This window comes from Scardinius erythrophthalmus (assembly GCF_964197995.2).
Source record: "Scardinius erythrophthalmus genome assembly, chromosome: 3".
Lineage (NCBI taxonomy): Eukaryota > Metazoa > Chordata > Actinopteri > Cypriniformes > Leuciscidae > Scardinius > Scardinius erythrophthalmus.
In genome coordinates this window covers 36361762-36384855 of record NC_138223.1, presented here as the reverse complement: position 1 = coordinate 36384855, position 23094 = coordinate 36361762, and the positions used below count along the sequence as shown (strand labels likewise).

Here is a 23094-nt window from a genome sequence, read left to right as displayed (position 1 = left end):
TTGTATGGGGATTCTTAACAGGAATAATGTGCTGCAACTCATAGCGAGCATCATACAGCGTGACTTGAAAATGATATGCATCATGACGTAGTGTCACATTATATTAGGTTTCATGTAGTGTCTATTAATTTTCATCAGCTGGCACCCCTGTGGCATAACTATGACACTACGAGCTTCTAATGCATAAAATTGTTGCATAAAATTATTAACTATTAATATTATTAATATTAACAGTTAATAATAATAAATAAATATAATTATATAGCATTTAATATATAGGGCCTATATGTTGGAGGGTCTAAAACTCCGGAGTAGTGTGTAGACGGCAGGCATAACCGTAGCAAAAGTTATGCGTTTTAAAATGAAAATGCACTAGTGTAAACGTAGGTATCCCACAGTCTGCTTGGGGAAACCAATGCTCTCGAGCCAAATATGGTTCTTTCAGGCCCCGTTTACACGTGCGTGGTTATTTTGAAAAACAGAGACATTTCCCTTCGTTTGTGCCCTTCGTTTACACGCAAACGGAGAATTCGCCTGTGACGATTCTTTCAAAAAACTTCGGCCAGAGTGGAGATTTTGGAAAACTTAGTTTGCACGTTTGCATGTAAACTGTTTTAGGCAGCCGACATCACGTATGCGACAGAACTTACACCTGCGTCAAAAGTGCGACCTATGTTTACATTTTCATTTGGCTATGGTGATTATGGATGCATTCAGAGTCACATTTATGTTGGTGCAAACTCTTTTCGTCTGTTTGCATTTGCAAATACAGCTGCTCTATTATGTCGAGGAGCAGAGGCGAATGAGTGCTCGGAGGTCAGCAATTTTGCAACAACTTCTCCTCCCTCCAACACGAAGAGCCAGTACACTGCCACCTACAGGTTTGGCATGCTCTTCACGGCATATAGACACGGGTTTGTGTAAACAAACACTTTTCTGAAAACTGACAGGTGTGCACGATGTTATTTTTGAAAACGGAGAGGGTGAGATGTCCGTTTACGAAAATAGCCGCCCACGTGTAAACGTAGCCTCAGTGAGTACTTTTTTTTTATATAATAAAAGGTAGTGTGTCGATTCAATTAAAAATCCTCATATCACATATTTTTTAATATTTTATAATTAATTGAAGCCTGTTTGTCATGTATAATACACCGACCAATTGTCATCTGGCACAACAAGTTCAAATTTCATTGGACAATGTGAAGTGGAGCGGTACTTTTCCGGTCATTTTATAAATTACATGGACAGACGAATTTACATTTATGAAGTGATCTGAATCTGCATTGTTGAACTAATGGATATTAATTGACTACAAAGCAATGCACAAAGCCAGCATTAATGGTAAGTATAGAATTCAAGTAACTTGTATTTAGTCTATATTGATACACCGTTTACCATTTGATGAAACTATCATAGTTTGTTAAATGAAGCCCAGGCCTACAGGCCTATTATGTGAAGTGTAGGCTGACAACAACATGCGAAAGGTTGACTTTATTTTTTTTTTATTTTAACATTTTTGATAATTTTGCAGCAATAGTATAATAGTACAGTACTACTGGTCAAAAATGTGCACACACATTACTATTTTTATATAGCATTATGCGTATATAGTATTTTATACAGTATTTATATTATACTTATGTGCATCAAGCCTGCATTTATTTGATAAAATATACAGAAATAAATTATTACAATTTAAAATAATGTTTTTCTATTTTAATATACTTTTTAATATCATTTATTTCTATTTATATATATATATGCCCCTTTTTTACATTGGAGCCCCTGCCCCTGAGGAACTCTCGGCACATCCCTGGTTCCTGAAGAAGCAAACTAAAATGTTGAAATGTTTAAAAAGAACAAAGAGCTCCCAACCCCTCTGATAAGTGTCCAAGCATTACTCTGACATTTACTTTTGGCATTTACTGACATACAGCCCAGTGCAAATGTTTCATAAAGGGGCGAATGAGAAGATGGGTGAGTCAGACACATTTCAACTTGATCAATTTCAGATCACAGTTATCCAGCACTCTTGAAACCATGGCATGTAACATTGCAAATTTGAATTTAGATTAATATTTTAAGGGGGCATAATTGATGTCATCTATGCCACTAGCAGAATCAGAATGCCTTTTTCAAGTGTCCAACACGACCTTGTCTGCCACTGTTTGTCAAACAGGTAATCCAACCTCAAATAATAATGTTATTAGATTAGAATCAGACTGCAACACTTGGTTTGGAGCTGCTAGTGGTGCAGACATTTTCCTATTTTAGAAAGCAACATATGCCAGGGCACTCACTTTCTGTGAAAGGCATGTTTACACGGGCAGATTCCCAACTCATCTTTCTGCTTGAATTCCTCCAAACACACCGCACAAATCTGGAGAGAGAAAACAATACATTCCAATGAATACAGATACAATGTTTAAATATAAACATTTGTCTTCAAAGAAGACAACACTTCCATTAAATAGGCTACACTTGTCTCAACATGCCATTACAAGTAATGGATGTTATCACTTTCAAAGATCAGTGAGACAGAAAGACATGTTGTAATGCTGTATTCATTCAGGAAATGGTCTACACTCAAGAAGTTTCCTTTGTAATCTAGCAGTGAAGTTTACCAGGTCAGGGTGCAGATATGGCATTTCATCTAGGAGGAAAAAAAAAATCTAGAATTGGTTCTGTAAAAGCCAAGGTAAAAACTTTGATTAACGACCTGTTATCTGACCTCACATCATCAGACAGTGGAATTCTGTGAACATTTGGACGTAATTAAATGGTGATGTAATCTAGAGGTAGGTAAAAGATATTAGGCTGAGGGCTACTAGCTAGGTTGATAAAGTAGTCATTCAAATTCAGATGAATGTATAAGAAAATGACAAAGTGAAATGAGGTAAAGCCGAAAAGGCGAGACAGGGTGTTTCAGGGTAAACAGATTAAACCAGTGCTTAACTGATGCAAACAATGCTGGAAATGTGCATGAAATGATGTCCAAAAAAGCATAAAATATATGAAAAAAATTTTCACAACATTTTACAACATTGCGTTGCAGTCAGGTAACATAGCAGTATATTTTGGCAGTAAAAATGCTTTAGAAAGCAATGATATAACCTAAAAATAAAACAATATAACCTAAGTATAAAATAAAAAAATAAATACTTTTTTTTAAGTATTCTCAAAATATGAGACATTTTACTAAAAAACAAACATTAGTTACCATTAGTTAATGCACTGTGAACTAACGAACAAACAATGAACAGCTGTGTTTTTATTAACTAACATTAACAAAGATGAATAAATACTGTAACAAATGTATTGCTCATTGTTAGTTCATGTTAGTTAATGCATTAACTAACGAACCTTATTGTTAAGTGTTACCAATAAAATAAAATCCTGACTACAGGGTTAAGACACTTCAAGTGACAAATTATATCAAAAAACTAAATTAACATCCGCTATAATTCACAATTTAAATGTGTTTATAATATCTTGCTAGAATAATTCATAATGCAAGTGTGAAAGTTAAAACAGATAGCTCATATTATCTAGGACATCTTTCCAGAACTCTGCACAAATTAAATATTTCATTAACCTTGCTGACAGCAAATAAAGGAGCAGGGAAATGCACAACTAGTAATTGTAAGAGAACAAAAGGGGTTTCGGACAAATGTGCCTGGGCACAAGTGTGTCTGTCACAACAGATATTTACTGTTCTGTGTGTGTATCATAAAACAAGATACAGTCCTAGTGCTTTAGGTGTCATTGACCCTGACCAGGGGGTGGTCAGCGAATTATCGAGACACAATGGTTCTGTGTTCGAGATGAGCGAGACTGTGAGAATAAGAAATTGTCTGTTGAATACACACTGTTGGGTTTTGTCAGGAAAGAATGGCATTAACGGGGCCAACAAGGGACAGAATACGCCCATGTGTGAATGTCTCTTCATAACACAAAACATGTAGCTGTATCCAACAAAAAAACAAAACAGACACTGCCTTTACTTCCCTACTGTTTTATACTCCACGCAAGGCCAATCTGTTTATAATCAATCATCCAACCAGGTCAGTGTCCTTCCAATCAGAATAGTGCATAACAGTGATGGTATGCCATTGAACCATCATGCATTTCTATTTTATTAACATCCTGGTCCTCTATTTGCTTCTCTCTGTTAGGCTTCTGAATTGAAAGGACCACCTCTGCAGTTCAAACGTGACTCCCCACTGTCTTTTTTAACAAACAGAAATAAACCTTCATAAGCATTGCTCAGTCCGTTTCACGCTGCCGCTCTCTCGTCTGTTTGATCTCTCACCTAGAGAGCTGCAGCTATGTGCAAGTATTATAAACCACGAACCGTGCAGTTTTATTTACGGCGGTGGAATTACGCACAATATCTTTCTCACTGACGCTGTGATATTTATGTCCATGCTGTTCTCACTGGTTGCCATCTGAGGATCCATATCTTGGCAACTGTCTGGCACATATGCTAGTTTTCTGCACCAGTGTGTTTGCATATCAATCATCCGTGCATAAGCTCTACCGTACGTGTATGTCTGTATATTATCAGGGTACTTAATGTTTCGAGAGATGAGATTATATTCACTCGTCTCGGGCTGAAGGCCCCGGTTTCTTATGTAAGATCAAGGGCAGTTGATAGAGCGGTGTGAGGCTGTATAATTCTGCTCATGAAGTCAGACAGATCACCTTTCTAACTCATGGGGGCTTGAACTTAAAAGCCGAGGCCACATACTGTGGTCGGACACTCCTTAATTCAATGTAGAATCTAGTGAAGTGAATCTAGTTAAAAGGGATTGTTTACCCAAATGTTTTTATTCTGTCATCATTTGCTCACCATCAAGAAGAAAGTGTATTTATTTGTCAGTGGGGAAAAAAAAACATATTGGACCCTATAGACATATTTGATTTTTTTTTTTTTCTTGGGTCATGCTTTATACTAGGTGGCCTTAAAAGGTTAGTTCACCCAAAAATTAAAATTCTGTCATTAATTACTCCTCCCTCATGTTGGTCCAAACCCGTAAGATCTTCATTCATCTTCGGAACACAAATTAATATATTTTTGATGAAATCTGAGAGCTTTCTGATCCCTCATAGACAGCAACGTTATTGCAACTTTCAAGGCCCAGAAAGGTAGTAAAGACGTTGTCTAAATAATGAGCTGCCGTTCTGACGTAGAACCCAGAATCGCTGTACTGTGTTTACTACGTGAATCGCGTTGGAGATCTGACACAGAACAGAAGAAATTGTTGAATAAAGTAATTATTTTTATATATTTTTTTGCGCACAAAAAGTATTCTCGTCTCTTCATAACATTACATTTGAACCACTGTAGTCACATGGACTAACTTGATGTCTTTACTACCTGTCTGGGCCATGAAAGTTACAACGACGGTGCTGCCTATTGAGGGATCAGAAAGCTCTCGGATTTCATCAAAAATATCTTCATTTGTGTTCTGTAGATGAACGAAGGTCTTACGGGTTTGGAACAACATAAGGGTAAGTAATTAATGACAGAATTGTTGGATGAACTAAGCCTTTAACTACTATTCTTTACTTAACGCTTATACAATATACAGTTACATTTTATTTTAAGGTGTCATTGTTACAGTGTACAGGTGCTGGTCATAAAATTAGAATATCATCAAAAAGTTGATTTATTTCAAGAATTCAACTTAACAGGTGAAACTAATATATTATATAGACTCATTACATGCAAAGTGAGATATTTTAAGCCTTTATTTGTTATAATTTTGATGATTATGGCTTACAGCTTATGAAACCCACGAAATCAAAATCTCAGAAAATTAGAATATTATATGAAATCACACAGTAATTACACAGTAACACCATGGTCATTGAAGCAGGTTTTGGTTATTTTGGCAGTGTGGGCAGGTGCAAATCCTGCTGGAAAATGAAGGAAGCATGAAGTGCTCTGAACATGTCCTGGTAGACGGCTGCGTTGACTCTGGATTTAATAAAGCACAGTGGACCAAAGTCCTCTTTTCTGATGAGAGCAAATGTTGCATCTCATTTGGAAACCAAGGTCCCAGAGTCTGGAGGAAGAATGTAGAGGCACACAATCCAAGATGCTTGAAGTCCATTGTGAAGTTTCCACAGTCTGTGTTGGTTTGGGGAGCCATGTCATCGGCTGGTGTTGGTCCACTGTGCTGTCCACTCAACGCAGCCGTCTACCAGGACATTTTCAGAGCACTTCATGCTTCCTTCAGCAGACAAGCTTTATGGAGATGCTGACTTCATTTTCCAGCAGGATTTGCACCTGCCCACACTGCCAAAATAACCAAAACCTGGTTCAATGACCATGGTATCACTGTGTAATTACTGTATGATTTCATGTAATATTCTAATTTTCTGAGATTTTGATTTTGTGGTTTTCATAAGCTGTAAGCCATAATCATCAAAATTATAACAAATAAAGGCTTGAAATATCTCACTTTGCATGTAATGAGTCTATATAATATATTAGTTTCACCTGTTAAGTTGAATTCTTGAAATAAATCAACTTTTTGATGATATTCTAATTTTATGACCAGCACCTGTAATTATACATTTAAGTACTGAGTAATATTAATTAACAACATGTACTTACTATAAGGTTAGGGTAGGATTAGGATTTGGTTGCGGGATAGTTGCATGTAATTATGCATAATTTACTGTTATTACTATGGTAAGTATATGTAACATATGTAACAAGGACACTGTAAAATAAAGTGTTACCCGATATACGTATTATGTACATACATGTTGGTGAATTGTAAATACATTTAAAGTACATTTAATTAGCTTGTAACATTACATTAACACCCAAACCCTTACCCCAGAACCTAACTCTAACCCCTATGATCCTTACACTTATTCCTAAACCTAACCATACCTCAAGCTCATTAGCAGTAAATGTGGGAATTTTCCAGAACAAGATGTAGTTATTTACACCGTAAATCCATAGTCTTGTAGGTATTTAATGATAGTACATAGTAGTTAAGGCCACCTAAAATAAAGTATGACTTTACAGGTTTGGAACAACACAAGGGTGAAAAAAATTTGGGCAGAATTCGAATTTTTGTCTTTAAACACAGTAATATGACAGTTTATGATATTTCAGAACCAATTAATTTATGTCACTCAGGGGTAAAACACTAATTGTGCATGGCTGTGCTAAACGTTTGTAACCTCTAACTATGCTAGTGAAAAACTCCCATGCATGTTTTACACTACAATCATAACATTGTTTTTGTGTGCACAGAATGGAGAGACCAATGAGCTTGTAGCTCGGCCCCCACCCCTTCCTTCTTGTCTGAGCACATATGCAAGTGCAATCCCGAAATACCAGCACAGGCATGGGGAATGTAATAGACATGTATTTTCAGTTTCACAAATGCCATATGAAACATTGCAAGATTTGTTGACAAATCTCAGTGTTATTACTGTCATATTTTTATTTTCATCATCAATATAAAAAACTGAAACTGAGAAATAATGCCTGTAATGTATTTTATGCCTGTATTTTATATACAATTAGTTGCATATTATGGTCACACTTTAGATTAGGGTCCAATTCTCACTATTAATTAACTATTAACTACATTTTGCCACAATAAACTCATTATTACTGCTTAATAATAGTTAGTTAGGTATTTGTTAAGTTTAGGTATTGGGTAGGATTAATGGATGTAGTATTATGGTCATGCAGAATATGTGCTTTATAAGTACTTATAAACAGCCAAGACCCTAGTAATATGCATGCTAATAAGCAGCTAGTTAATAGTGAGAATTGGACTCTAAACTAAAGTGTTACCTATATCGCGAGATGAACTGTACATTAGCGATATTTTGATAATTTCTATATATCATTCAGCCCTAGATGGAAACACCTGCAAATGTGGAAATGGTAACATCTTTGGGGGGCGGGGAAAGCAAGTATCAGGCTCATGGATGAAAGTGTTTCCCAAAAGCTATTTGTGAAAAAAGTCAATATCAACTATAAAACCTTGAGTCTGACAAATGAGTGTCATGACTGCTGGCAAAAAAACCATGTAGAATACCATAATAAACTGTGCTTACAAGTGCGGATGACATTTGCTTGGCACTTCTTGGGCAGTGCTAACACATTTCAGGCAATGTTTCAAAAGAAATGACTAATATTAATTCACTGACAGCGCTGTTAATATTAATGACATTTCTAGCACTTCTAGTGTTGGATAAAAATACAGTGGCTGTGAGAACTTTGTGTTCTTTACCCAGATAAAATGTTGAACAGAGTTGCTGTTGAACAAACTTGCACCATGCATAAAACTTGCAATTGCTGTTGTATCAAATGCAAATAAAAATAAATAACAAAGCCAGACGTGACACGAGGATGAGCTTTCCAACAAAACATAACTCAGCTCAGCACAACACAATGCTGCCATTGTTTTGCTTAAAGATTACATGGTATCCATGCACATCCACAGCCAGAAGAGAAATATTACTGTCTGGTTAAAATAGCTGCTTGAATATCCAGCTTTAGCCATGATGCTAAAAATATAACTACCTAAAAGTAGAAACTATTCCTTGACAATGAGCTCTTATTAGAAACCGAAATGGGGAGAGAAGGGCTTCAGGAATATCAGGAGAGTTTGGGCTTTCAACATGAGCATTGGTGTCCTCACACCTCAATATTGTCACTACCATTTCATTAGCACTCACATATGAAGTCAGTCTGGCCTATTAGCACTAGCAACATTATAGTGGTCATGTACGAACTGGTGAAGGTTAAACGTCATATGCTCATGCTATTATTAAACATGAAGAGAGTGAAACTCAAAGATGTCCTTTAAATCTCATATGCCACATATCAGCACATATTTAACCTCTTGCCTGAAACATCAAGTATGTTATTGGCCACAAATTTTTATTTTATTTTTTTAAATGGATGCATGGATGAAAGGAGGAACTCCTACCTCATGCAAGTTTAATTCTTTGACTTTTTCCTTTTGAATAACCTGTAAACGAAAAAATAACTTAATTAGTAATTAATATATTTAGAGTAAGGCTCTAGAGCAGGGATCAGCAACTCCGGTCCTGGAGGGCCACTGTCCTGCAGAGTTTAGCTTCAGCCCTGATAAAAACTCACCTGCCTGTATCTATCTAGTAATCCTGAAAACACTGGTTGCCTTGTTCAGGTGTGTTTAATTAGGGTTGGAGCTAAACTCTGCAGGACAGTGGCCCTCCAGGACCGGAGTTGCTGATCCCTGCTCTAGAGTATCACAATTTGGAGACTCTATAACCGAAACTTTTGAAATTGCATGAAAAAGTAACAGAAACCCTCACATTCACACCCAATTTGAATCATGCAGTAAATAATGTACATTTATACAACACAGTAAAGTGTTTGAATAGCAGCTTACCTGCTTGTATGCATAGAGCTCTTTGTGTGCCTGGTGCCGTAACCTAGGCAAAAGAAATCTTTGTTTTAGTTCAGAGAGTGACAACATTTTCAACATTTTGTTGGAGAGACAATCATGATACCAAACTATATACAAACAAAGGCCAAAATCATTGAGTTAAACCATGATACTAAACACAGACCATTTTAAATTCCAATGGGTTTTGTTGGGTGTGAAAAATGCATTGTGCTTCTGGACCTCTGTTTATATATTCCAGCTGTATATGGTCAACCCATGCCTGGATCTTATTTTTCAGTCACAATTTGACAAATTGTAGACTTCAATCCCCATAAGGCATAACTTTAGCTGTGCTGATCATTTAAAAAGCTTTTTTTAAACAAAAAACCAATTCACATATTTCATATAAAGTGTATTTTGATGTGTTGCTAAGTTACATTTTTCACTGGATGCCACCAAAGTATAAATTGTATCCACTACATTTGAGCTTAATCAAAAAAATCAATCTGCTAAATACATTGCCATCCACTTTCAAATGACTTTTCATGTCTCGTTTTAACTTCCTCTCCTTTGACATTGGCCTCGTCCAGTTCTAGCAGTGCTTTGAGCTGCCTTGGTATGATTAAACTATCTTTAGAGTCTTTCAGGGTGATTTAGGTCTTGTATTGTCTCATTAAGCTTGACCAGACTTTAACAGCCTGTCTGAACCAAACTGCCCAGGCATTACCCACTCACACCGCTGCACTGCTTTACCGAGTGTGACTGTCAGACCGGTGCCAGACCCTTTAAAATTACTATATACAGATACGCTTGGCATGAACTCAAGAAGTGGAGGCAGCCAAGCAATGAACAGTCTACACTGAACACTATTTTGATCTTGAGCAAGTGGGTGTGTCACAGACAGAGAGAGAGAGAGAGAGAGAGAGAGAGAGAGAGAGAGAGAGAGAGAGAGAGAGAGAGAGAGAGAGGGGAACCTTGATGGAAAATAACTGGAATGTGTCAGGCATGATGGAAGAGTCTCTAGTGTAAGAAAAAGGCTATTTAAGGAAAACCAGCAAACGCTATACATTATGTTTAGCCTCAAGCTTATTTTATGTTCGTAGGGTTGTTAGAACATTAGTAACAGTCCAGTAATAGTAGCTTCAGAAGGCATTCATCTTGGCCTTTTATGATTGTTTGTTTTTCTGAAACCCTTTATATTAAATTCTATGGAAGCTATGACAATTAATTCAGCAACAACAACAAACAACAATATTGCAGACCTGACCAATATTACTTCCTGTACAAAGGAAAGACACAAGTTAACAAAACATACAATATTGCAGTATTTTACAATCAGATCCAGAAATTAATATAGTTCATTAAAGCTAAGATTTGTTCAGAAAAGTCTCAAGGGACTAGATGTGAAAAAAAAAAATGAGAGAAGCTGACATTCTGAAAGAGACCAGCATGCAGATAAAGGAGCAGATACTCCCTTTGGAGGAATTTAGAGGTGAGGAAGAGTGATTTATGGGTACTTCAGGACATTTTTTGTGATTTATACTCATCAATTTGCAACAACAAACCACTAATGTTGATGTCTAAAAGGCCATTATCACATAACAGTTTTTGCATTTAAAAGGTCTAGAGACACTTTTTTTTAAAGTAGAATTTTTTAACTTATGCGCTGTGTTTTTAGAATGCTGTATCATGAGTCAGATATTGCAAAATACACGAGTGCAACACACCCGTCTAGCGCAGTGAAATGCAAAAAAAAGTTCTGTGTGAACTGTTCAGTTCTAAAGTCTGTTGTGGCCGGATGAAAGTAGTCATCATGGACTATTCATTCTTCAAAGCAAAAGTATGATCACCACGTATAGGGATTTCAAAATATCAAGATATTTATGTTGCTAAATCGGCTAGTCATCTCTCAGTCTGCTTCCTGACCTGAGGTGGGCTAAGTGAAGATGAACTGTTGTTTGACAAACTACAGGCACGATTTCTAACGCACCATTAGGCAGGCGTTACAATTCATCAGGTTGAAAACCACCTTGTGACCATTTCCCTGCATTGTAATATAACTGGTACAGCTATTAATGTCACACTGAGTGCTCAATCTCACACGTGTGTGTGAATTTCGATTTTCTTCCCATGAGGATGACTGTGCCAGACAAACACCCACCCACCCATCTCTTTTCTTCTCTAAGTGTGTGTTCGCCAGTCACAGGGGCATTTCACATTTGTGTGTCGGAGCTGGTGCATGGCTGCTACGTGCGACTGCGTGTGTTTGCTCAGAATCACGACGTCCTTCACAGGTCCACTTGAGCTCACGACTCCCTCATCTTTCACACTGAAAATCCACACAGTCGCACGACTCTACAATCTGGTGGTCCTTGATTCAAGTCTTTGATTTTCATGATAAAATAGCAGTTTATTTCAACAACTAAAGAGGTCAAGAGACCATCTGCACAGATCTCAATCATTTCATCACGATTTCAAAACGAAAGCATGTTTTACACTTAAGTCCCTGCTGGGAAGACCAACTTCGTGCTTGTCAAGCTGGTGGACTGTTAAAGCTAAAACTAGTTGGTTAAGTTAGCTGAAGGAAAATTCTGTCATTATTTACTCCCCATTATAATTTCATAACCCAAACAACTTACTTTTTCCCCTACATGGAATGCAAGGAAACGTTTTTGAAAAATGTGCTGGTCATCTTTTTCAATGCATGCATTTAAAATTACATGGGACTGGAGCGTTCGAGTTTTCAAACTATAAAAGTATGGTAACACTTAACAATAAGGTTTAATTTGTTAATGCATTAACTAATTTGAACTAACAGTGAGCAATACTGTATATTATTACAGAATTTATTAACCTTTATTAATGTTAGTTAATAAAAATGTTCTTGTTCATGTTAGTTCACAGTGCATTAACTAATGTTAATAAATTAAAACTTATTGTAAAATGTTCGCAAAAGTATCTTACTTGTGGTCCATACAATTATATTCCAAATCTTTTGAAGCCTGTTTGGTGTAGAAAAGGCTGAAATGTAAGTCTATATAGTCATCGGTTAAGCACAGTGGCCAGGTCAGACTGAGTATTTGTTATTTTGGACTTGACATTCCCAGTCCTTAGAAGAAAGTCATATAGGTTAGGAATGACAAGAGTTTAAATAAATGCCATAATTTTCATTTCCATTTTTTGACTGAACCAGTCCAGTAAGAAGCCTGTTGCGGACACAAGCTCACAGATATCCAATGCTGGAGACCAGCATTCAAAACACAGCATATATTGGTCTTCTCAGTAGGGACATCTCCATCCTGTCAAAAGCAATTGTTAAATGTAAAAAGCTGAGAATAAGCACTCCAGCCTCTTGCCTATTGTTTCAATGATGCTGAAGGTACTGTATATATCGAGGTGAAAAATAGCTTGCTAAAAATATAATGAAAAATGCAGCTAGGTAGAATGGTAGCCTACTATTTCGGTACTTGCTGAAATTGCAATTGTTGTCATTTCCTTTCTCGTCTGCTGGTTTTCAGATGTACAGTGGCCCTACTGTACCTAACAAACATACTTTTGTAAAAAAAAACGTGCTTGTGCAGTCATCTAAAACAAATGCAAGATATTTTGACGTTTTGTTATTTAATGCAATGATGTTAGTGAATTTTAAGTGTGCCTAAAGTGTCCAAATAGTTTTCAGGGCAATTGTATGCTTGTTTTTGTAATGGGGGCATAACAAATGCTTGCTGGTTAATTTAATGAGGAAGTTATGAATATGTGTGATCTAATGCAAGGGAGACTGCATCTTCAGAAGTCTGGAATCTGGGCTAAATACAAACTCTTTTTATAGATGATTTGGCAATCTGACAGTTTTTCATTCAAGAATCCAGTGTTTTCATTGTTGAGACTAATAATATAAGACTATAAAGGCTACCAATACATGTAGGCTTACACATTTGAAAAAACAGTAAGGGGGAGACAAAGTCAAATAAAACAGAACTAGTATATAATAACTGTGAAGGAACTTACCATCTCCCCCACTGGTTAGGCTGAATTTGGATGAGAGCTGCTGGTTCTCACTGTCTTAAGTAAGAGATGCTACACGTTTCAACTGCACGTTAAAGCTACAGTATATATACTGCTAAGAATGACCACATAGCAAATTTGACTGGATAACAGCAGCTCTGTAGCTCATGGAGAATGGAGAGTTTCTTAAACAATAAAGCATCAGTGGTCAGTTTGGTTGTTTTATCATTACCAGGTTCATTCTCACTAGAAAAGTTAATCAATGTCCTTCAAGTTATTGAGCAGCTCCTGTAAAGTTCAACCTAACATTCTCACTCTTCATGAAAAGCTTTGTTAGTGCATCGAACACGCACATAAAAACCATTTCAGGCACAAGTAATCTTTCTTCAAATACTGTGCGTTCACACCGCCGCCGGCGAGAGTGGCAAAATTCGCTCTTGCCGCCCTGCCAACGATGCCGCAGAAAGATGCGCGGACACTCTGACGTACATCGAATTACTTGACTGTGTTCTCTGGAATCCCCTCAAGCGGAGGACTTCTACATTCCAATTGGTTGCCGCCGAACTGCGTCATAGCTCATTACCATAAAGATGACCTGACTTCAACTCTTCTCGCCACTCTCGCCGTCCAAGAAGCGCCGCGCCGCCCTCGCCGGAGCTCGCCGCCGACTCGCATTGAAAATTAATGACTTCCGGCCACTTTGACGCTTTCCGTCGGCGGCAGTGTGAACGCACAGATACAGTTACCTTGTTGTCCTTATTATTGTTTTTTAAGGAATGCTGCATTGCAGTGGAGCTGTTCATGCATGTCATAAAGACATGGTTTGCAGACCAACCTTGAAGGCTAATTTGCCATGGTCTCAATGGAATTTATAGTTTAAACAAATTTCCCTTACGGTATGACTGTGTGTAATTTATGTCGTAAATCAAATCAGGAAAGTCTCTTCAAGTAAATGTTAACCGCAGACCTTATTTTACTCATAAATCCAAACCTAAATCCAAATTTCCTGAGGGAACCCATGGCTTAACAAGGCTAATTCTAAGACTAAAAGTGAACATCCCTATTATATATCAAGGAATTCAATGAAGTTGCTCATTTATCCCTACCCTATTAGTGGGCAGCCACTAATAATTAAAGCATGGCTCTGAAATTCAGAGTTGGTTCAGCCTTCAAAGTGAGCATGATAAAAGCTGCCCCACATGGAATGGACACGGTGTGAAGATGAAAGGGAACATCTCTGTTCCACCACCATCTGTCAGCTCTCCTCTATCCTCTCATAGAAGTCTTTTAAACTCCCTTCCATTTTCCGTTTTACCTTTGGGCATTGGTGCATTCAACAGTTGTCTAGATAAACATCAGTGCACCATGGTTCCAACAACACCCACTTGCACATACTGGGTTGATTGCATTTTTCAAGAATTTCCTAACAAATCATGATGCAAATTACACTTAATTGTGTTAGGCTACAAAATGGAACTGTTGTAATTAAACACCTGAGTATTTAGAGATTAGATCAAGACATTCAAACCCTGTAACTGACTGAAGAGGATAAATAAGCAAATGTATGGCATTCTGAGGCTTGTTCAAACACATTCTGCTGCTGCACACATAGAAGAGCCAGGTGGTCTTACCGAATCAGGTAGCAGCAGAAGAGTAGACTGAGGATGAAGACGAAAATGGCTGTCCCAAAGACAACAATGTAGATATTGAGGGGAAGGTTCTGAAACCCTATATTCGGCATCCTGAAAGTGTAATGCTGTAAATCTGAGGTCATGGATAACCTGGTCAGAGAACGAAAGAGAAGAGAGACAAAGAAACATCAGAGAGAGGCTCATTGATCACAACATTAAATGCTAGAGTAAATGCTAGCAGACCACATGCCCATTAGTCCACCTCAAAACGCAAAAGAAAATAATCACCCTTTGTGCAGATGCACGTATAAGCATATGTTCTCATCAATATGATTGTGATTTAATATGTGGCTTGGCTTGATTTCTAGACTGTTTCCACAACAACTGCATATTATACCCAACAACAAACCAATGAATCAACTCATTAATGCCTTAAATTGTGCATTGGGCAGTGCATGTAATATTCCAGTGGAGAGAGCTTGAGAACATTGGTCCTGCAGGAGCCATTAAGCAATACCCACACTGTCTATCTGTGGGAAATTAGTGTTAACTAATCTACTGAGAGTCAGCTCAGCTTTGATTTGGTCTTTTATGAGCATGTTTTTTTATATATTTAATATATTCATTTTCTGACTGGAAAAATAAATCAAAATAAACCCTTCAAAATTGCTAACAGAATGATGAAAAACTTTTCTTGCCGAAACTTAAATTCAGGAATGGCTTGAGTACAGTCACACTAGAAAGTATTTTGGACACTTAGAATTTTAATTTCAATGTATTAAAAAAACTAAATGTCAAACAAAATGACATTACATTAAAAGAAAGTAAAACAAAAAAGAAGGCCACTGCTTTTTTCCAACATTGTGAAGACCAAATGTTTCAAATGTTTCATTATTTTTCAAATTCTATGCCTAAAAATGATTTATTGTTATTTTCTGACTGTTAACAGTAGTTTCATATTTTTGGTGTGATAAAATGAGCTATTCAAAATCCCCTCAGTAAAATATTACAATTTAAAATAATAATAATAATAATAATCAAGAATTTTGAGCTTGCATTTTTCAATGTTTAGATTTCTGTTCTGAAAATCGTGAGCTTAGAATTATAAGGTTCTATCTCCACTTTTGGTCGAAATTGAGTTTTTGGCATAATCTGATCCATTAGGTGTTTATTAATGCCTGTGGGGTGTTATTTTTGTAAAAAAATATTTTGTTAGTAGCTATTAATAAAATAAAAAGGTTCCATCTCAGTTTTGCCAGCTGGGATGTAAAAACTTTGATGCTCAATATCTCGGAACTACCCTAAACGGAGATAGAACCTTATAATTCTAAGCTCACGAAATGTATGCAATTTAGTGCATATGTATGCAAATTAGATAATGACTCATTTCATTATCTAATTAAATTTCAGACAAATTGCAATACAAAACAATTGTTTTAATGTACTATGATTGATCAACTGGGGAAAGTGTTCTAGTAATATCTATTGAGTATTAGTATTAGTTAAGTATTGAGTATTAGTACTAGTTACATTAGTATTAGTATTTTATGTTTTTAAAACATAAAAATGCTAAACGTTTTTTGTGAGCTTTAGGGGTAGGGTTAGGAGATACAGAAGAAAATATCATAAACTCAGTATAAAACAACAAGTATGGCCTACAAGTAAAAAGAAAGTTCCCACCTTAATAGAATTGAAAGTAGCAAACCGCTCAAAAACTAAATGTATAATAGTTATTAGGATATCTTGATTTAAGAACAACTGGGCTCAATAGCAGATCGCCACCACTATTTAAGAACAAAAATGTGTGTATGTGTGTGCATGGGTCTTTGTTTATTTATGTGTGTGAGAGTAAGAGATTTCACTGGGCATTCCGGATGTTACTCCCCCCCCAATACGGGCATGTCTGGGCATGCCTTTAGGATAAAACTCAAGTAAAGCCACATGTGAGACTGTGTGTGTAAACAAAGGGGGAGGTAGAGAACCACTGTGTGATGTAACATCACAACACAGCTGGGTGTTATCCATCATACTTTGTTCTCACAGACATACTTGGAGTTTTAGTCTCCCTATAAACATTTGATATCCTGGACCTGTCTGAATGTGAGGGCCTTTGACACATTCAGAAGCGCTCCCACTTTCACCCAGATTCTTGCTGACCACAAACAGATTGTTTACTTTCCTTCTCCGTCTCATTACAGCATGCAAAGCTTTTTGACAGATGAGGGTAAATATCCAAACAGAAAATCAATGACCAGCTGGCTTAACACAAACTCTGTTATTTCAATAACAACATCCCATAGGCTTACTAGTAAACAGTACTGTTTTATTGGCTAGGTTGGAGGGTTGAATCTGTCGAGTCCATGATGCCATTTTGCCCCTGTGGCAAAATACGGTTCACTGCTCTTCCCCATTCCATTATCTTGCTTTACATGCATTAATCGCCTGAGCTATACTGGCCCGGTTTATGTCACATATCCCAAACATACAGGCTTATTGACATCTTAATGCCCTCAAACACAACGATACATGTCCTTTGGAAAATTCCACAAGTTCAGGACATGGAAAAGAATCCGGAAGGACCTGCATATTAAAAGAATGAGGGGGTTGGGTTCAAGACTGGGAGAGGCTCCGCTGGCTGCAGACGATCCTTCTTTTAAGTGTCATTTGGCACTAAGTGTAATTTGGGAAAAGAAGGAATTTATTCATTTTAATGTTGCTGAATGATTACTTGCTAACAAAAAATGTCGCTTTTTTAATCAAACAAAAATAACGTAACTTTCAACCAGCTCTGCCAATAATAATAATAATAAAATAACCAAATAACCCAAAACAGCAGCCTCTGTAACATATTCAACAAAACACTGCAGTCATTATGCGGCCCATGCGACAAAACTGGGTAAAGTATCTACTAGTACCATGAGAAAAAGTATACACTACTGTTCAAATGTTTGAGATCTCGAGGATATTTCTGATAAAATATCTTACAGAACTGTAGAGAATATTTGCACCAACATATCTGTTTTGACTGGTGAAACATTAACCTGAACAAACAAATAGAGAGCTAAAAATTAAGCTAAGAATCTCTATATACTAAGATTCTCAGTATCAGACAAGGTATTCATTGCTGATAATAAGTGAGCAAAAACGGTTTCAACTACTTCTAATTGGTTTGCCTCCAATTTAAAGAAGGGTCAAAGTCAGGCTACAGTGAGCTGCTCAGAGACAAGGAGACAAAGTATGCATTTGTTAAAACATCAATTTCACCCCAGTTAACAATCACAGCATTCCAAGTTAAATTTGTGTTTATCAACCATAATGAGGGCAAACTGAGTACACAAATGGTTTTGGATAGGTAAAAAAAAATCCACCACAATCATTAGGTATGAACTGATGTTGAAATTCTGGGCCAATATCAATAATAACCAATAATCAACAGCTCGTTTTGACCGATACAATAGCCGACACTTTTACTTTACTTTATGAAATATGATCATAATAACAAATGGGAATTGGTAAAAGCATCATACAGATCAGACAGTCGTGTCATGTATTGTTGAAAAGGTCTCATCACTGAGACACTGAAAAGCAAAATAAGCAATTTATGAGTTCAAATGCTGTGCTGTTATCAGTATAAATAAATATGATTTATCCAGTAATTGCACATGTCTGCTGCTGTTTCAAACACAGTTACTTTTTTACGTAGCAAACTGAAGCAATAAAACAATTTAATGAATGTAGTCACAGTATTGTTTTCATCCGACAGGGTTTCAAACTAATTTCTGCACGTATTGTCTGCGCTTTTGCTTTCCTTGTCCAATTTTGCTTTGGTATGAGTTTGTTCCAGCAAGAAAAAAGAAAACCCCATTCAAACAAAACTGGCTCTCGCACATAGCTTTTCCCCAAATGTGATCCTGTGATTCAAAGAAAATGTTTCTTAAATGAGCAGTACACATCTTTCCTTCCTGTCTCATTCTCGATGGCCAAAGTAAGAAAGTTTTGTAAGTTTCATGAACCCTTGTCTGCTAAGGGAATCTCCGATAGTGAGCCGATCAGATGGTCTAAAAGCATGTCAACTTCTCAAAAGTGAGAAGAGGGAAAGCTTGCAGAGGTCGCAACGGGGACACCGTGAAGGAAACCCCCTTGAATACCGGAGTGACAGTTTCACACACCAACTTCTGCTGGGCAAGAGCGTCTCAGACACCAAATGTTATCCCGGAGCCACTGTCCTGCTGTGGAAAACAACCCAAAATTCAAAGGGTTTTTTTGAAGTGTCTGCCAGGCCTTTGCTACAATCCAAAAAGAAGGGAAGTAAAACTTAACAGCTTCTTTTTTTTATCTTCTATACCACAGGGTGCAATATCAAGTCCCTTTTCACCCCTACTTCCCATTATGTCACCGAACTGACCAGACAAGGTCATTCTGCAATGCTCAGCTTGCCGTTACAACACTGCCAAATGGTATTTTTACCTCCACTGAAGAGGAAAAGCATTTCAATAGCGCATGGAGTCACTCTCAGAGCTGAGAGGAAGTGCAGAGTAAAACTGGAGTGGCCCTTACTTATTCAAAATTTGTTGCGTTTTACAATCCTTAATATACTGAGATGGGTTATAAAAAGAAAGCTCTTAAGCTTAAAAGAGGATTCTGACTATACAGAATGATTCACTTACAGTGAACCATGTGCACTTAAGCAGTAAAGCACTTTTTGGCTTTAATAAAACAAAGCAACAAAACCTACTCTATAGGGCCCTATTCACCACCTACTTTATTTCCCTTCAGCTTCAGTGAGAAGTGTCAAAAAAGGCTCAATAGCCCAACTGGTGCACTTGAACTATAACAAAGTACTTAAAGGACCCTTGTTAAAAAAAAATAAAATACAAAAAAAAACCTATTTCCACAAGATGACTTTCTCACAGCACTGGTACATATCTATGATTGCTACTCGAAAACAATATTGGAGAGTAATGCAGTGAGATCCAGTCAGACAGAGAAGTGATGAACAAGTATTTATAAGTAAAAAATAAAATGAATAATACAAATAGAACAATGAATATTTAGATAAATGTGTAAGTAATAATCAGCATTTGATAGTATACAACATAACAATAAATACGTTTTAACCAAATATCTCAGAGTAAAATAATATTGCCAGAAGAGTAAAAGAGCAGAAGAAGTGCTTTTCTTCTGCCAAGTGAGATGCAGGAGCAAGAGTGAGCCAGAGATGTAGGAACTCTGCATACATTTACACATAGGTCCAAGGTCAGAAAATATCATTTCTAAGATTCAGCTCTGATCTCTTGGTATTACATGCAAATGTGGTTGAACATTGTGGTTTTACCACCCAAGAAGCAAAAAGAGCCAAATAAGTATTTTCATCATGTCTAGACTTTATGTAAATATGGCTATACCTTAATTCCAAGTAAGATAACAAATTAATGCGAAATTTGATATTAGACAAGATACCACACTTTGCAGAAGAGAAATAAAATAGAATGTCTCCGCTTTTGGAGAAGTATCAACTAGTCTGTTGTTCTACATCTTCCCTCTCTTTATATATATATATACACTTTACATTATTACATAAGATCATAGGGCAAAATGTCACATTCCAATTTATGCGCGTTAGCTAAGCTCTAATCGTAATTCCAAACCTACTGTGCCCCGATGTGAACAATATAGTATCCCAGACAACAGAGGAAAAGTCAAGCGAGCACAACCCACCAGCAGAGTGGGTAAAAAATGGTGTGCGTTCATCGCATACATTGAATTCTCCCAGCTGAAGTCAATGCAGGCCTTGTGTCAAAGTCAAAGTATATCTGTCTGGTCATCATTCACTTCTGTAGGTCACAACTGGTATCTATCCAATGCTAAATCGACATAGTGACACTTTCAGTGCGCCCATGACAACTGTCAGGGGAAAATGTATGTAAGGTTCACTCAAGGCGGCACTGGTTATAAATAATCTAGCGTTAAAATACAATTTCGTTTCAGCGTTCTGTAAAAAGAGAAAAGTTGAGGAGGCTGCTAACTTTAAATGTAATGCAGGGTTTTATGTACAAAGTTTAGAAATATATTGTGCAGTCAACCCAAGAAATGTTCATTTTAAGGCCTGAATACTAGAAAACATCAGTATTTACTAGGACAATTAGTTAACTTCAAATGTCCGTGCCTTTAAACTGAATGATATTATTCAAGTATAGCTAGCCAAACTGAATAATAGCTATTCAGCTAGCTAACAATTATTCAGCGTTTGAGTTCACATAATTGGATAGATTATGTTTCACAATTACTTTTAACCAGTTGTCATTTAGCAGATTATTTATCTGTTTGGTTTAAAGCCAAACCACCAGGCCACACCAGCCAACATGGTTTACAAGAGAAGAGCTGTAATTTATGATCAATTCCATTAAAGAGAGAAAAAACCACAATCCTATAACTGTTTTCTGGAAAAGTCTTTACTATGTACAAGGTCATCCTATATATAAAAGCTGGAAATTGTGTAAACCCAAGTAAATGTCCATGTTTGTTACCAGTAAGAGCAAAAAAAAAAAATCCTTCTGAGGTTAAAACAAAAAAACAACAACAACAAAAAAAACACCAGGGTATTTTGGGAATAGAATATAAGATACTTTCTCTTTCTGTCTTTAAGCTACCAAGACAATTCTCCATACAATCTAAGGAAATGCAACTTTCTGGTATTTAACTTTACTTTCAAATGTGCTCATGAGTCATGTCTCACTTTGACACTCAACACAGACGCAAAAGGAAGCATTTATTGCTGTAAAGAGAACTATAATTACACACTCTATGCACAACCCTGATTGCTAAAGTGTTTGCATAGCCAGTGATTCAGTGAAACCTAGTGAAGCAGACCATCAGTACACACCTTTATAATGACCTCTCTTACGTTGTCTGGCAGCTAAGGACCCAGTGGCATACTTTAATGCAGATATTTCACACATCCATTGAGTGGCCCAATCTTATTATAGGCCCTATATATAAATTACATTAAAATGTCAACATTTGAACCTAAGGCAGCATTCTAACTGCCTTTCAGGATCAAAATAAGTGCTTTGCATGTCACACCAATAGTGCTCTTTACATGTTATTCACAGGAAACACTCAACTCACAATTGATTCCAATAGAGTTTGACATCAGCATGTCACTAAGCTAATAGTGCAATAGTCATGCATACATGCATAGCTCAAGACAAATTTGGGCATACTGGATATATACTTCAAGAGAAATCCAAGAAAGAACTGATGTGATGTCATTTCGAACCAAATCAGAGTTTGGAGTAAATTTTGGGATTTCAAAACAGTCTGCCAAAGCGAACTTTCTAGAAAAGTGTCCTTTTCAAAGTGCATTTTTGGTATTGCCTTCTATATAGGATCCTTGATTCTTAGATTTGGAAAAAAATCAGTATACTGGTCATCTAGCTTCTTTTTTTCTAGCTCTTTTTTTTTTTTGCATCAAACCAATAGTGTACCTATAATTTCCTAAAACATTAGGAAGACAGACATTAGATCACTTTTGTAACAAAGATAAACTATATAATTTTTCCGCTACGTAAATTATTTGAGACCGTAAAATCCATTCAACAAAACAAGACAAATAATGACACATTATGAGAAATAACTACTCATAATGACACCACCCTTCAACAACATGACACACTTGTGTAACTCCCATAAAAATCGATATGCCACACTCATGAATACTTGCTTTTATAACCCACCTATGCTTATAGCTAAAACTCATATTTCCTCATGGGAACACGCTCAAGCAGAAAGACGACTCCTCACAGAGTAATTCTGGGAATCTTCCATCATAGGGAGGGTAGTTGTTACCCCCCACCATCAAAGGAGGAGCTCAATATCTCAAGGCTTCAGAACTGTAAAACAGTGTTTTTTTTTCCTGTCAACATGCCCCTACTGAGCATAATTGGGTAATCGTTCCCTTTTAACAAACACCTGGACTCCAAACATGATTAATAGGGCTATATTAGGAATATTAGTTTTGATATTTATAATCCCTGATG

The 23094-nt window shown here is 36.8% G+C and overlaps 1 protein-coding gene across 4 annotated transcripts in view; it reads right to left on the bottom strand.

Moving 5' to 3' along the window:
- The window catches only part of rnf24 (ring finger protein 24), a 35736-nt gene that overhangs the window by 4666 nt on the left and 7976 nt on the right, over positions 1-23094 (bottom strand). For all 4 annotated transcript variants that reach the window (XM_081360357.1, XM_081360359.1, XM_081360356.1 and 1 more), the window contains 4 exons: positions 15056-15205; positions 9423-9465; positions 8976-9017; positions 2301-2380 (listed from right to left, as the gene is read on the bottom strand). In XM_081360357.1, the coding sequence (XP_081216483.1) occupies positions 2301-2380; positions 8976-9017; positions 9423-9465; positions 15056-15205 (315 nt within the window). The remainder of the gene's footprint in view (positions 1-2300; positions 2381-8975; positions 9018-9422; positions 9466-15055; positions 15206-23094) is intronic.